General features: G+C 40.4%; 1 protein-coding gene across 2 annotated transcripts in view; it reads right to left on the reverse strand.

The window, feature by feature from the left end:
• Window positions 1-8,505: 8,505 nt before the first annotated feature.
• The window catches only part of GLYR2 (glyoxylate reductase 2), a 199,446-nt gene continuing 192,484 nt past the window's right edge, over window positions 8,506-15,467 (reverse strand). Inside the window, exons 8-12 of one of the 2 annotated variants that reach the window (XM_089448485.1) lie at window positions 9,710-9,762; window positions 9,548-9,618; window positions 9,321-9,393; window positions 9,078-9,182; window positions 8,506-8,982 (exon numbers count right to left, since the gene is read on the reverse strand). In XM_089448485.1, the coding sequence (XP_089304611.1) occupies window positions 8,887-8,982; window positions 9,078-9,182; window positions 9,321-9,393; window positions 9,548-9,618; window positions 9,710-9,762 (398 nt within the window). In that variant the 3' untranslated portion in view covers window positions 8,506-8,886. The remainder of the gene's footprint in view (window positions 8,983-9,077; window positions 9,183-9,320; window positions 9,394-9,547; window positions 9,619-9,709; window positions 9,763-15,467) is intronic. The other variant, XM_089448484.1, reaches the window with a different exon arrangement.

Here is a 15,467-nt window from a genome sequence, read left to right on the forward strand (position 1 = left end):
ATAATAAAAACCCTCATATCTGCTGCACCAATTTCCCACATTGGGTTTTTCCGAGGACAATTGTCCAAAAACAAGTGTGTCAATGTGATTGTTCATATGTTGATGTTTCTCTTGCCTTTTAATTTTCAGCTCTAAATTTGTGAAGATTGCAACTGAATTTATTTTGATATTTACTGAAGCACTGATGAATAACTTATTGTTAATAAGTAGAAGAAATAAATCAATTACTGCAGCAAAATTTCACAGAGTTGCATCATGATTTGGGTTCAAGAGAAGAGAAATAATATCATTTAAGCTTCTACAAATTATCAAATTTTCCATTAGATCATGAGAATCTGCATAAGCAAGTGAACCATGTAAGTTTGAACCTGTAGCTTGATTCACCTGCAGGATGTAAAGATTTAAGGAAGAGAATCCACAATCTCTTCTGTTGAGTTTTGGTAGCATCAAATGTGCTCTAGCCATGAAAATTGGTGGAGAGGCTAAGGCACATGAGATCTCCAAGACCCAGAAATCGTTTGGGGAAATTCCACCTGAATGGAGAGATATTAAAATAATTAATATTTTTAATGAGACCCTAAGTCAAACTTAGGAAAATTAAAATATTAATGTGTATTAATGTAATATGGGTGAGAACGTTCTAAATAATGAGGATCAAGCCAAATCTAATCTTAGCCGTTGATTAGGGACTTAATCTCGGTCGTTGAAACCTCAACCGGAAAAGTATAAGAGGAGGGTTGAGGGTCAGTTGGAGATACTCCAAGTTGATCAAGAATTCGATTTTCTAGGGCAGGGTTTGTTGAAAAATCGAGTTAGTGATCTGTTACAGCGAGGGGCAGTTCGGCAGAAGGCCGAGAATACATATCAGAGAGGCAAAGAAAGTGTTGGAGAGACAACGCAGAGCCTTGGAAAGCTGACGCAGAGGTAGCCAGGGCTGAGGTAGAGGTTTGGAGGACCAGCGCTGGTGACGTAGGAGGCGAAGAAATTGACACAGGCAGACACAGAGGCTAGCAAAGCTGATGCTATAGGTAGAAAGAGTTGCACTATGGTGTTTTCGTGGGGCAAACTGAGAGCTGAGAGGCAGATGCAAAGACATAAAGGTGACACAATCCCTGAGGGTGACACAGTTCCAAAGAGAAGCTTGGAGCAGCTTTTGTTGTCCAGCTGAGGAACAGTCTAAGTTGCTGTGGGATCAATCATCCAGTTGCTGATCAGCCGAAATATCTGTCTTCGAAGAGAGGTACTTCTACCAAGGAAAAACTCTGAAGGGTGAGCTATTTCTGGCACCCTAGTTGTATTCAGAAACTGCATAATAATAAAACCCTCAAATCTATTGCACCAGTTTTCCCGCATTGGGTTTTTCCTGGGACGATCGTCCAATAATAACAGTGTCCCTTGTGTTGTCTCAGTTTATTTCAGTTGTTGATCTGTATATTTGTGAAGGTTGCTATTGTGTTTATTTCGATGTTTATATGATTAAATAACTTGTTAATGTAAAGAACAAGTAGGAGATAATAAACCAGAAATAGCAGTATGGATTTCTGATGTGTCAGAATTAAAAATTTCAACATGGTATCAGAGCATTGCAGATCACAGGAGGACTGAAGGCACCAGCAGAAATCTGAAATTTGCAGCAGTAGCAACTGTCTCGAGAGACAACGTTGTTCCAGAACAGAAGCAGCAAGAGAAGAAGTGATGTAGAGCCTATGTCATCATTTCGACCTAGGAGAAGGGCCAACGCAGAGGTAGAGAGGGGCAGATCAGACCTACGCAGTGCCCGGTCATCTTTCTTAGCCAGGAAGGATTGACGTTGTGGCCAGGAGGAGCATATTTAGCCTTTGCCGGGATTGCACAAAGCCTTAAGGGCTCAGTTTCTTCAGTTATCGGGGCTTGGGGAGCTGTGGGTAGATTGTGATTTGTGGAGCTGGTGGGACGTTGTTTCTGTCGAAGCAGAATAGTGTCTAAGGAGGTAGGACCAAGGTAGAGGGAGTCACTACCTCGACGGATTTCTAGCCAAGGAATCCAGATCCGAGTTGCAATTGCAAGGAGGATTGGAGAGGAGCGGTTCAACAGTTGGCCAGAGGATTTCCAGAAGGGAAATCAAGACTTAGAGGGAGATTTCCAGGAGGGGAGTCAAGACTCAGAGGGAGTCCAGAAGAGGAGCTGAAATGGCAGTGAACAGACTAAGGGATCAAGACAAGTTGGATGGAGCTTCCAACTTTGTCATTTGGAAGGCTAGGATCCTGGCAGTCCTGGATCGACATCACATCAAGGACTTTGCCTTGAGAACCGTGGCTATCCCAGTTGACCCAATTGAGAACGAGAAGTATGAGGATGCAATGGCGAGGGCAATGTGCATGATCCTAGACGGGGTCAAAGATCATGTTATACCACATATCGCTGAGAAGAACACAACAAAGGAGATGTGGGACACCCTGACCACCTCATACCAGGGCTCTTTCGTGCAAAGGAAGATGTTATTGGAGAATCAACTACGGTCATATTAGATGTAAAAGGGAGAGCAGATAGATCCATTCCTTCTCAGATTGCAGGAGATTCGCGACAAGCTTACTTCCATGGGGTCCACCAGATCCAGAATTTATGGTCACGACTACCCTAAATGTAGTCTCCGAGGAGTGGGAGACATTTGTCCAAAGTATTTGGGCGGGGTACTCTTCCCGGTTGGGAGGAGATGTGGGCAGCTCTTCACTAGGAAGAGATCAGGAGGATGACCAAGGTGGGGAGTAGTGGCAAGGGAGGTCGAATGAAGAAAGAGGAGGAGGATGCGGCTCTAGGATTTGCAGGACAACAAGGGAAGAGGAAGAAGAAAGATAACTCCAAGGTTAAGTGCTTCCATTGTGGGGAGCTGGGACATTATGCATCTCAGTGTCCCAGGAAGAAAAACAAGGGATATGCTTCCGATTCAAAGGCAACTCTAGCTAAGGCGGAGAAAGAGGTCAAGATTGATGACGATTGTGCCATGAGTGCTCATGCACCTCTAGAGATGAAGTGGAGTGATATCGAGTTGTAGTCAGGAGGACTACATACTAGGGGTAGGATCCTTGAGGTGCTTAAACTCTTGGATCGCATCCGGCTACAGGAGCCCTTAACGATATTAGCATGATGACAGATGTCAAGTGGAGCAAAGTGTGGTGGAGTAGCAAGGCAAGGCTAGAGTGCAGAAGTCTGTAGCAGTGTAGCAGAGCTTGTAGCAGTGCGAAAGGCACAAAAGTGTTTACAGTAGTGCAGTGGTAGCAGAGGGAGCACGGGTTAGCAGCAGAGGCAGCTTCAACATCACGATGCTTCCAACTGAGATGTCAGTATTTGGGGGAAGTCAATTACCTACTTCTCGGTAATTGAGTTGCAGTGCAGCAGTTAGCAGTGGTAGTGCTAGGGGCAACATGGGCAACATGTTGAGAGGGAGCTGCAGAGCAGATGTAGCACTGGCAGTTGCAATGTCATGGACAACAGTACAGGGAGTAGCAATGCAGGGGATGTGAGGCAGCAAGCTAAGCATTGGCACAGGTATCGATGCGGAGGATCAATGTGATGTTTCTATGGTGAAGCATTACTAGAGCATATTCCTCGCTAAGAGGGAGTGTTGATTTTTGGTAGCATCGGATGTGCTCTAGCCATGAAAATTGGCGGAGAGGCTAAGGCACATGAGATCTCCAAGACCCAGAAATAGTTTGGGGAAATTCCACCCAGATGAAGAGATATTAAAATAATTAATATTTTTAATGAGACCCTAAGTCTAAACTTAGGAAAATTAAAATATTAATGTGTATTAATATAATATGGGTGAGAAAGTTCTAAATAATGAGAATCAAGCCAAATCTAATCTTAGCCATTGATTAGGGACTTAATCTCGGCCGTTGAAACGTCAACAGGAAAAGTATAAGAGGAAGCTTGAGGGTCAATTGGAGATGCACCAAGTTGATCAAGAATTCGATTTTCTGAGGTAGGGTTTGCTGAGAAATCGAGTTAGTGATTTGTTGCAACGAGGGGCAGTTCGGCAAAAGGCAGAAAATACATATCAGAGAGGCAGAGAAAGTGTCTAAGAGACAGCACAGAGCCTTGGAAGGCTGACACAGAGGCATCCAGGACTGACGCAGAGGTTTGGAGGGCCAGCGCTGGTGACGCACGAGGCCGAGAAACTGATGCAGAGCTGACGCTGGGTAGAAAGAGCTATGTTGTGGTGTTTTCATGGGGCAGACTAAGAGCTGAGAGGCAGACGTAGAGCCATAGAGGGTGACACAGTCCCTAGAGAGTGACGCAGTTCCAAAGAGAAGCTTGGAGCAACTTTTGTTGTCCAACTAAGGAACAATATAAGTTGCTGTGAGATCAATCATCTAGTTGCTGATCAACTGGAATATCTGTCTCTAAAGAGAGGTACTTCTGCCAAGGAAAATCTCTGAAGGGTGAACCATTTCTGGCACCCTAGTTGTATTCAGAAACTGCATAATAATAAAACCCTCATATCTGTTGCACCGGTTTTCCCACATTGGGTTTTTCCAGAGATGATTGTCCAAAAATAACGATGTCCCTTGTGTTGTCTTAGTTTATTTCAGTGGTTGATCTGTATATTTGTGAAGGCTTCTATTGTGTTTATTTCGATGTTTATATGATTAAATAACTTGTTAATGTAAAGAACAAGTAGGAGATAGTAAACCAAAAATAGCAGTAGCTATTTCTAATGTGTCAAAATTATAAATTTAAACATCTTCCTTGACCATTTATGTCCTAAAGATGAACCAAGTTATAGGTTTGAAACATTTACTGTTTACTCATGCACACTCTCGTGAAGATTTGATGAAAAGAGAGAGAGAAAGAGTGAGCAAGAGAGAGAGAGAGAGAGAGTAAGCAGTTGTTGTTGCAATTATTCACTTATGAGGATTCTCATGAACATCTAATGAAGAGAGAGAGAGAGAGAGAGTATTTGTCTTCGTAATTTGATATTTATGTTCAGCCCTAAGAATGAAAATTCACAAGAAATAGCTTTGGGAAACCTCAAGGTTGGGGTGAAATTTTGAACTTGCATAAAAAGTCAAATTCTTGAAATTTCTATGACGAATCGTATTGGCCATAGGCCAAGATATTTTGAATCATTGTTGTACGAGATGTAACCAAACAAAGAAGCCTCTCTCTCAATCTATGTCGGAGGTAAGGTGACCTCTCCACAAGTTGGTTAGTAACAATGACAAATATCATTGCTCAAATAATTTTAAACATGAATCATCTTATGTTATTTTTCTTTGCAATGATAGTAGTGTCTTCTAGGCATATGTGATGTTTAGTGTGAAGGGAATGCTCTGCAAGAATAGAGGAGCGAGAGCATTGTTTTTTAATGTCAACAAGATGCTCTTTTGTTCTTGTTTTGAATGTCCTCCTAGTTCACCAATGTAGATTTTTCCACGGGAGCAATTTATTTTATAGACTGCTTTTAGTTGATGCTAATCAATTTTTTCCTTAACAAAATTCATATTTTTCCTTATAGTAATTAAAGTTGATTTAACAATCAAACACAAGTCATATCATTCTTCATGTCAGTTAATACAATGGGTATGAATATACCATGAACTAACAAAGCATATATTTATAACTCTCTAACCTCCATTTATGAACATAAGCATTAGGTTCATGATGTAGGTTCCCCTTCACAAAACACCTTGCCAAAACATAAAACAACATCAACATTTAACACAAACCAAATCGATCATCTGTATCAACCTTCATGTCAGTCAATACAATGGGTATGAATATACCATGAACTAATAAAGCATATATTTATAACTCTCCGACCTCCATTTATGAACATAAGCATTAGGTTCACGATGTAGGTTCCCCTTCAAAAAACACCTTGCGAAAACATAAAACAACATCAACATTTAACACTAACCAAATCAATCGTCTGATACGCCCTATCTGTAACTCTTGCAATGAATGTTTCAGCACTACACTCCCCCTCTGGGGTCAAGGCTCCCTCCACCTATGCATGTAACAAATAGCAAGGTCTAAGTCATAGTCCTTGTTCACAACAAGATACACAATCAATTTCTAGACCCTATCAACATCCTCTCAAAGTCAACCTTGTAGTGACTCATGGGTTGTTGTTGCCTACCTCACAATGACCATGCGCTTGCAATGCTTCGATTGACTATCCTAGGTAATGCCAATTGATCCCACTCACACATTGTCCCTTAGCATTGATGCAACATTCTACCTATGGCTGTGTCTTTGCCTATAATCCAATTGAAGCTTGGCCTCCCACTTACTAAGTGGGCAACAACTTCTAACTTCTAAGCCATATGTTGTGCACAAACCATTCGTGTAAGTTTTCTAGATCCCTTACTAGCATCATGCCAAAATCATCATCATCACAATAAATGCCAAGATAGACCCCTTGATTTTAAGACTGGTTTTTGTGACAATATGAGATTTTATTTTAAGTTTTCTATTTGCATATTCAGGTTTCATAGAAGCTCAATAAATGTTTAACAATTATTTTTCCTGAGATAAAAGTTTTACTTATAAACAATAAGATTTATATACATAAGACTCTCTTCGCACTATCAAACCAAGATGATTCACCCTTTACTTATTAAGAGAAGTCCAATCCCTAATGGATAATTACACGCAAGAACATATGTGGAGCCCTTCACTATCCCATGCTAGTAATTACAAACACTAGGATAAATCAAACAAATCGACCTCCCCACAATGTTGGTCCTTCAGTAATTCCTACGTGTGTTCACTGCCTTTCTCGCAGAGTTACCTACCTATCGCAATTGCTTCAGTGGCATGAAGTGGCCTTTACTGGTATCTGGAATTCATAACCATTTTCTCCAATACTACCATGAGTTCCCCAAATTTGGATGCTAGGAATGTCTCAAATCCCTTGAATCCTTTATCAAGCACCAGCAGAACGGTTTTTAGGCCACCAAGGATCACCCCACAAGTTCACAATGCACATTATCCTAGGCCACTCACCAAAGGACACTATTTGGCAGTCTCTAGCTGTTAATATATTTATTACAAGTGCAGATAACAAGAGTTTATAGCTCTCCTTTACTTTGTGGGGAGCTTATCTTCTTAGGTCTACTACTTTTGCTAGCTACGCTAATTGTTGCTTATTAGATTTAGATTTAGAATTAACTTGTTCTTTTTAGTTCTCATCGCTAGGAGAAGTTGTCATGTCCCTTCTCAAATACATTTGTAACAGGGTTTTGCTACACAATTTTGCACAATTTTGGCTAAGGAAAAGAACCCAACATTTTCAACTTAGGGACTTGGGAGGAAATTTGACTTTATTTGGTTGCTAGTGGAATGTGGGGGCCACCCACATGTGAGTTCGAACTAGGCCATTCAAATGGCTTGGAGGGAATTTGAATAGCTGGATAGAGGGGCCCACATGAGGTAAGGAAGGCCCACAAAGATAAAAGGAGGAGGAAGCTCTCATTTGGATTCATTCTTACACCTTGCTAATCGAAATCACTTGATTGTTCGCTCTGTTGTTTAGCCGAGTCAACTGGTTGTTTAGCCACGAATCTCTCAAGCAGGAGATTCAACCTTACCTTTGGGGGACCTTTCGTGCCCGCCCTAGGAAGGCAATTCCATCAACATTTCAGGAGATCCAGGAGTGTGTTACAACACTGCCATTCAGCCACATACAGGGAGTGTGTATTTTTGGGCTATCTAAAGAATATGCAGGAGGAGTGAGCCACTCTTGATCAGTGATTTGCCGGGAGAGTTAGAGGATTGGGAGAGCAGCAATAGGCCAGCATTTCTTGAGAGTTTTGGAGCTAGCGACCCAGCAGTTCGAATACTAGGCTTGGGGACAGCACAGAGGGCCAGTTCAGCATTTTCATGGGGCTTAGGAGCAAGTGCTGCAGCCCGGAAGCTCATCTAGGAAGTCAGGGGATTTGCAGTAGGGGTCAGCCCAGCACTTTGGGACACTTTTCGGAATGATTTACAGGCTGAGTTTTGCAGTTGCAGCTGAAGTTGGGCTCCTTGTGGGTCGACTTTCAGAAGTCTAAACCAGTTAAATTCCTTTGTGGGTTTTTTCTGGGTTTAGGCCAAGGAGTCCGGGGCTCAAATCTTATAATTTTCTGAGCACAGGAAGTGGACTTTCTAGCCATTCGAACTTAGCAGAAAAGACAGTTTTCTGGGCAGCGCAGTGCAGATTGGTGCAACAGTTGGAGCAGTCATCGGTTCAGCGATTTCTCACTTGGGTTTGGTCATGTTTGTCCGTTGAGACAAGCCCAGGTGCACCATTCTATTACCCATTGTATTTTTCCCTCAAAGAAGTAATAAAATGGTTCAGCGGTTCATTATTTCCAGCGTTTCCATGGGTGCTTAATATGTATTCTGTTTTTATATTTTCCTGAACAGATTGTATGCTTTATATCACTTGTATTCCTACTTAGGAACATTACAGAAGTATTATGCATTCCCGTATAGCTACCAATGCATGCTACACTCGAGTACCATCAACCAATTTCACCATTTGTGGACATTGATAAACTTTCAATTTCAATTAAAAGCAAAACTTGATGGAGAGAAACATATGGCATCAGTAATAGTAATCTGAACTTTCACTTAGTGCTTTGGTGCAAGTTTAAACTGTTAAACTATGATAGTATCTCAGCAAAGAATCAAACTATTATGTGTGACAATCAAAACAGCTTCTCTGTGACTTTACAAGAAGTTTTCTTCATGGAAACATGTTTCCAGGAATTTCTTGGACAACAACTTTGTCAAAAATCTTAAAAGCAGCACCAAGCAGAGAAACAGGAATGCAGTAAGGCAATTAATTTTTTCAAAGCTCTGCTTTAAGTGCTTCAATAACTGCAGAAAAGTCTTCTTCCCCCAGACCATGAGCTTTTGCTACCTTGTATAGTTCATTTGCAGCTGCAGCAACTGGAATAGGCTGTGACACTTCTTCAGCCATAGCCAATGCAAGTCGCAAATCCTGGAATTCAACTGTAAATCAATACTCGGCATTTAAATAGTTATCATGAGACAGAGTTAGAAAATCATTAGAGTTGCAAAAATTAATAGTCTGAATACTAGTGTACCTTTTGTTGATGCTTGAGAGGGAATGCTGGAGCATAACTGGCTTTTATCATAGAGGGGCCCTTCATCGAATACATTGGTGCACTTATTGCACCCTGGGATATTACCTAAAATGAAGAGAAAATTTCCTTAGTTGACATTATTACACTGAACATTAAGCTTGCATAATGTAAATTCAACAGCCATACTATACCTATGGAAAAGGTAATGAAATAGATATTTAAAGTGTTCTCAAGGCATGGTACCTCAACTAAAACACCGGGATCTAATCCCATTTTCTGACCAAGAATCATGCCCTCGGAGAATGAAGCCATCATGCTAAAATAACCAGGAAAAACACTCAAAAATACAATTGTTACAAAATATGTGGAGACATTTGAAAAGAGGAATAAAGTGGGTGAAATAAACAGGACTAAAGATGGCACAAGATATAAGAATTGATAAAACAATGAACAAAAGATCAAGCTCCAACCTTCCCATAATCATGTTTACGACAAGTTTCATTGCAGCGCCATTCCCAACATCTCCAAGATAGAATCTTGACTACACACATACATCGTTTCAATTGTGAGCATCACCAAAGAAAGGCTCCATAAAGTGGCAAAAGGTGATGAATGAGAATTTTGGTTTTCACCTTTCCCATGATGTCTAAGATTGGGGAAACCTCATGATAAAGTGATTTATCACCTGCACAAGAAAGAAGATGACGATTAATGAGCCATAGATTAATAATAGAAAAACAGCCTTCCTCATTCTAATCATCTCTCATTTGTCCATATACATAAAATGATAAATGTGTGTGTGTGTGTGCATGTGTGTTCAATGGGTTAGCTCAATTAGTTTGACAAGACTATTTCAAAGTGGAATTTGCCATGAGGTCTCCGGTTCTAATCCAGGTGAGTTCCACCAGGTTACCAGTGGCTGTTGTAGCTGGCCAGTGAGCTTCCTCTATCCAAACAATATAGGTATGAGGGGGAACCCACATGTTTTTCCTTAATACACACACACACACACGTAATCAAAGGAGGCCCTTTGTCCCAGAAACAAAGGGGTCTCATATGATAATTTGATGTCTAGCTAAACTATAACCTTGAATTATATTATTATTTTTTATCATGATGTGTGTATCCTTCGATGTCAAAATAGGGAAATGAAGTTCTATATCCCTCTTGGTTAAATTCCAACTATAAAATTAATGTGATTGGAAAATTGAGATACACACACATAATCAAAGGAGGTCCTTTGTCCCAGAAACAAAGGAGTCTCATATGACAATTTGATGTCTAGCTAAACTATAACCTTAAATTATATTATTAGTTTTTATCATGATATGTGTGTCCTTTGATGTTAAAATAGGAAAATGAAGTTCTATATCCCTCTTGGTTAAATGCCAACCATAAAAGTAATGTGATTGGAAAAGTGAGATAAACAATGACCTTATGTAATATTCTAGCAAGAGAAATACAGTGAAATATCATAACATGAACTAGCTACAGCAAACAAATAAACATGCAATATGAAAACTCCACAAGAAAAGCAAATTTAGAACACCATTGAGCAGAAATAGAGCTGAGCCATTTTATTAAATATTCAATGAGAAGCTGAGTACAAAATATAGTGGAATGTGTGCACCTCGGCTTGCCAAAGCAAGCATGCAAAACCCAGGTGAGAATGAAGGAAACTCCATGCTAAAAATGGCTCACTCGCAGTACGCTCTATTTAGAAATTTACCACTGTTGTTGTTGGAGGCAAATTGATATTTGAGGCCTCAAATCTGCTCCAAAAATTCTAAAAAATTAGGACAATGATCTCCAACCCCAGACCAACAAAACCCAAAAATATTTTGGGTTAATTCCAACCTCCCAGAATTACCCAAAATTCAAGTGAAATCACCCACTGCCCAACTTTGCGTCCCACCAGAAAATCTACAGCTGCTCCACCCAAAATCCTCCACAAAAATAACTGAGAAATCATTGAAAGATAGCACTGAAATGATAGAGTGAAATTCCAGCTATTTCCCGGCACAAGATTGCAGCGACTGCTTCAGCAAAAATGGCCCAGAAAAGCCCTGCACAGGGCCTAAGGAAGAACAGTACTGTCCACACAAATGAAACAATCTCGGGCTCTAAAACTCCACCAGGAAATCTGTCCTCCTCCAAGTGAAATTCCTGCAAATTCTCAAGGCAAGTCTCCCCAACAATCTCTTCCTCCAAGCAACTCTACTTCTACTATTGCATCCCACTAAAAAAATCCATCCTACTTGCTGTAGAGATGAAATGGCTCACAAAATGCAAGAAAAGAAATATCCAATCAGCTCCAAATTTTCTCTCCTAGGGTGACACTCTAAGTTCACCGAAAGAGAGTTGGGATTCTCCGCTTGGAAATCCCTGTGCTAAGCAACACTGGTTGACTTAGCTCAACAACTTAAGCAAACCTCCAATTTAGAAATGAAATGCCAAAACCAGAATGATCAAAATGAGGCTCTAACCTTCTTTTTATTTTTGCTTTCACTTCCTCGTACCTTGGTTTGAGATTTCCCATACCATGGTTCGATTTCCAAGCTTGGTAATTTCCACAACTTAACTTTAATTTTTCTTCTTTTCCTAAGTCCCAACCATTGCCTTTTCTCCAAAATTTATTAAATATCTCCACAACTTATTTCTCCTAATTTAATTTATCTAAATATATATATTAATCGCCAAAATTGCAAAATTGAGAATTTCCATGTCAAAATTTTTAATTGGGGATATGACAGTCCTCCCCTCCCAAATGTTGCTTGTCCTCAAGCAACTGTAGTGTTGGATGCTGCAAAATCTATTCTCCCTCCAAGTGGCATTTTCTTCGAGCAAATTTTTCCACTTGACTAAGAATTCTCTAATGGTCCTGCTCCTCAGCTTCCTTTCCCTCTCCTGTAAAATGGCCTCTAGTGTCAAAATCAAATGCCTCTCATCATCTAATGGTGGTAACTCAGTGGCAGTTGTCACTCATTGTCCCAAAGCCTTTTTCAGGCAAGAGACATGGAATACATTATGCACCTTGCTTCCTGGTGGAAGCTCCAACTCATAAGCTACATCTCCCACTCGTCGGATCACCTTGTACGGTCCATAAAAATGAGGTTGAAGCTTTTAAGCTCCCTTCTGCTTTAGTGTGGATTTCTTGTATGGCTGCAATCTCAAGAAAATCAAATCTCCCACCTCAAAATGTCGTTCTGTTAATTTTAAGCAACAATGGTATGTTCTATGCTTTAGAGCAATTTTACTTCAATTTCTTTGTTAGTCCAATATCAATATCCAGATTAGCAATCACATCAACATGATAGTAAAATGCAGATAGAACATAAACGTAAACAGTAGAAGACAAGCCAAGACAAGAGGACAAGATGTGGCACTAGCCAGTGACAAACCCCAATGTGGGGAAACCCTTGATCAAATCTTCTTATAGTCTTCAATGGTTCAACAGAGAGAGATAGTACAATTTACAAATCTGATATTTTGTAACAGTAGTAAAAGAGCTCTAACCGGAAAAGTCAACGTTGGTCAACAGCGCATATTTGGCCCTCAACAAATTGGTCAAATTCAGTGAACTTCGGCATCCAAACAGCAAGATGAATTAGCCCTCAAAACAACCCAAAAACAACCCAATCAAATCTGGTCAAAAACCAACCTGCGATCAGCCCTAGCTGTAGTCAATGTTGGTCAAAGTCAATGTTTGGCCTCGATTCCTATGCCCAAAAATGTGGCCTGCCCAAACAGAAATACTTCACCCAAAAACGCAGTCAAACAGGTCAACGCCACTAGTCAATGCATGGTCAAACTGTTCAGAAATTCGGTCTCCTGAAATTTCGGCCTCCTAAAATTTCGTTCTCTTGAAATTTCAGCCTCTAAATATTTCGCTCCTGAAATTTCATTCTCCTGAAATTTCGGACATGTGGAGAGAGAGAGGCCCAGAAATCTGTACCCAATCAATGAGGAGAGAGAGAAGTGTGAAGATGAGTGTGTCCAAATGAGGCTAAAGAATCATGTATTTATAGCAAACGTTGAGGATGAATAGACGTGGCTGTTGGGCTTCTGAGCCTACATAAGTTTGTTGACCGACCTTGACAATTTTTCCATAATCAAAATAAATTCATAACTTCATTTGTACATTTCGGAATCGGATGATCATTAGATAAATCCTACACCTCTCAAACAGAGGAATTCAACAAAAATATCAGCTGTCATAAATAAGATGACCCATGTGGAGTTTGTCCCTAGTTGCCAGTTTTAACACTCCCTCTCAACTAGGGAGAACTCCATCTGCTAATCCATCTGCCAATCTATACTATCGTTGCCATCAATGCACTGCTTTACACTGTTTTGCTCTGCTCTGCTCAATTATGAAGAAGAAGAAGTGATCGCGAATGTATCATACCATTCTCTTCTGACCCGAAGTCAGTCCCAAATAAAAGAGAGTGTCTCATACCACTCTTATTGACTTGAAGTCAATTCCATTGATCCCAGATCAATATCGGTAGTACTATGGTCCCTATTCTCATTTCCCTACTCATTGGCCAGATGAAAGGTACTTCCCATGAGTCCTAGACTGCATGAGTAGGATGTCTCAGCAGGAGAAGGATGAATCACTCATCTTGCCTACATGTTGCCAAGGGGTATCACAGGGGAAGGCTGAACCACTCACCCTGTACACAACAAACCACTAGGGTAAGGTTAAACCACTCACCCTATGGTTGCTAATCGCTCCAAAAAGTACCCCAAGCCCCTAGAAGCTCCCAGAGCTCAATGTCCATATCATAAGAGGGTCTCTCCGCAACTCCAAGTTGTTCTCAGAAGGCCAAGAACTTGACCTTCCCCAGGGGCTTTGTCAAAATATCGGTGACCTGCTCATCAATCCCAATGTGAAGGAGCCTTATTGCTCCTCGTTGTACCATATCCCGGATAAAGTGGTACCTGATATCTATATGCTTGGAGCAATCATGAAACATGGGATTCTCTGATATTCGGATCCCACTTTGGTTGTCGCAGAGGATCACGGTGGTATCCAAGTTTCCAACACATGTCCAAACAGCTCACCAAAGAGCTTCCTTAACCAGACAACTTCACAGGAGGCCATAATAGAAACTATGTATTTAGCCTCAGCAGTGCTCAAGGCAACCGATTTCTGCTTCCTGCTCATCCAGGATATCCAAGCATAACCCAAAGAAAAAAAGCATCCAGAAGTGCTGTTGCAATCCACCACACTACCAGCCCAATCAACATCAGAATAACCATGTCGCCTCACATCTCCAACAGTGTATCTCAGTCCATGAGTGATTGTGCCCCGAAGATATCTCAGAAGATTCTTGGCACCAATACAATGTATATGATGAGGCTCAACCATATATTGGCTCAATGTGTTCACTGCAAAACATATGTCCAGACAGGAGTTCACCAAGAACATCAATGCTCCTATGAGTTGACGATACTCAGAAGCAGTGTTGATAATATCGGTATCGGGAAAATATCGGCGAGGGTCCGGAAAATATCTTATCGGAAATATCGGCGAAAATATCGGCAAAATATCGGCAAATATCGGCAAGCATAAAAAATGCATAATATATTCATTTTTTTTCAGATTTCTAAACATATAAAGCAATAACAACATGAACTAAACACATTGGCACATAAATATGAAGAAAACACTGATATATATGATGTCAAATAGAAATGATACATCAAACTTCAAAGGCGATACCAAATCCTGCTGATCCCTGATAGTGATAAATTGATAATTGTCCAATCAAGGACTCAAACAAAAATTAAAATAACATCACATATCCTGCTGATCCCTGATAGTGATAATTGTCCAATCAAGGACTCAAACAAAACAACATCACATATATAAAAGTTTAAAAGTATTTCATCATCATGAGTTATAAACTTATATGTAGCAAAAGTTGCAAAACAAATAAAACTAGCAGCTATCTATCTGAGACCATTGGCCTCTCCCTAGCAGCTTTCTTTCTGTCTTGTTCAGCAATTGCTTCACGAGCTTTTTGTATAACCTCTGCACTAGAAACCATACAAGGCATCACATCTGCTGCATCATATGCAGAGAGTTTAGCCAGATGGTATTTCAATCGTGTAATCCCTCCTGACATCTTGGTCCCACACAAGTTGCATGATATATATGCCTGATTTGCCCCACCAACAGCCTCCCCATACTCCCAAAATGGGTCCAAGGCTTTTGGCATATTTGACATTTGTACTGTAGTGAACTAATTCAAACCTAGGGCACAAAAAAAACAAAAAATTGGCATTAAATGAGTATAACTATACAGTGCCCAGCAAACACTCAAGAAACTATTTTAATTTTTAAAGCAACATCTTCATGTTCAGAATTTAAACAACAAAAGC

This window comes from Pinus tabuliformis, chromosome X, assembly GCF_031772625.1.
Source record: "Pinus tabuliformis cultivar Carrire ecotype Pingquan chromosome X, CPIR1, whole genome shotgun sequence".
Taxonomy (NCBI): Eukaryota; Viridiplantae; Streptophyta; class Pinopsida; order Pinales; family Pinaceae; genus Pinus; species Pinus tabuliformis.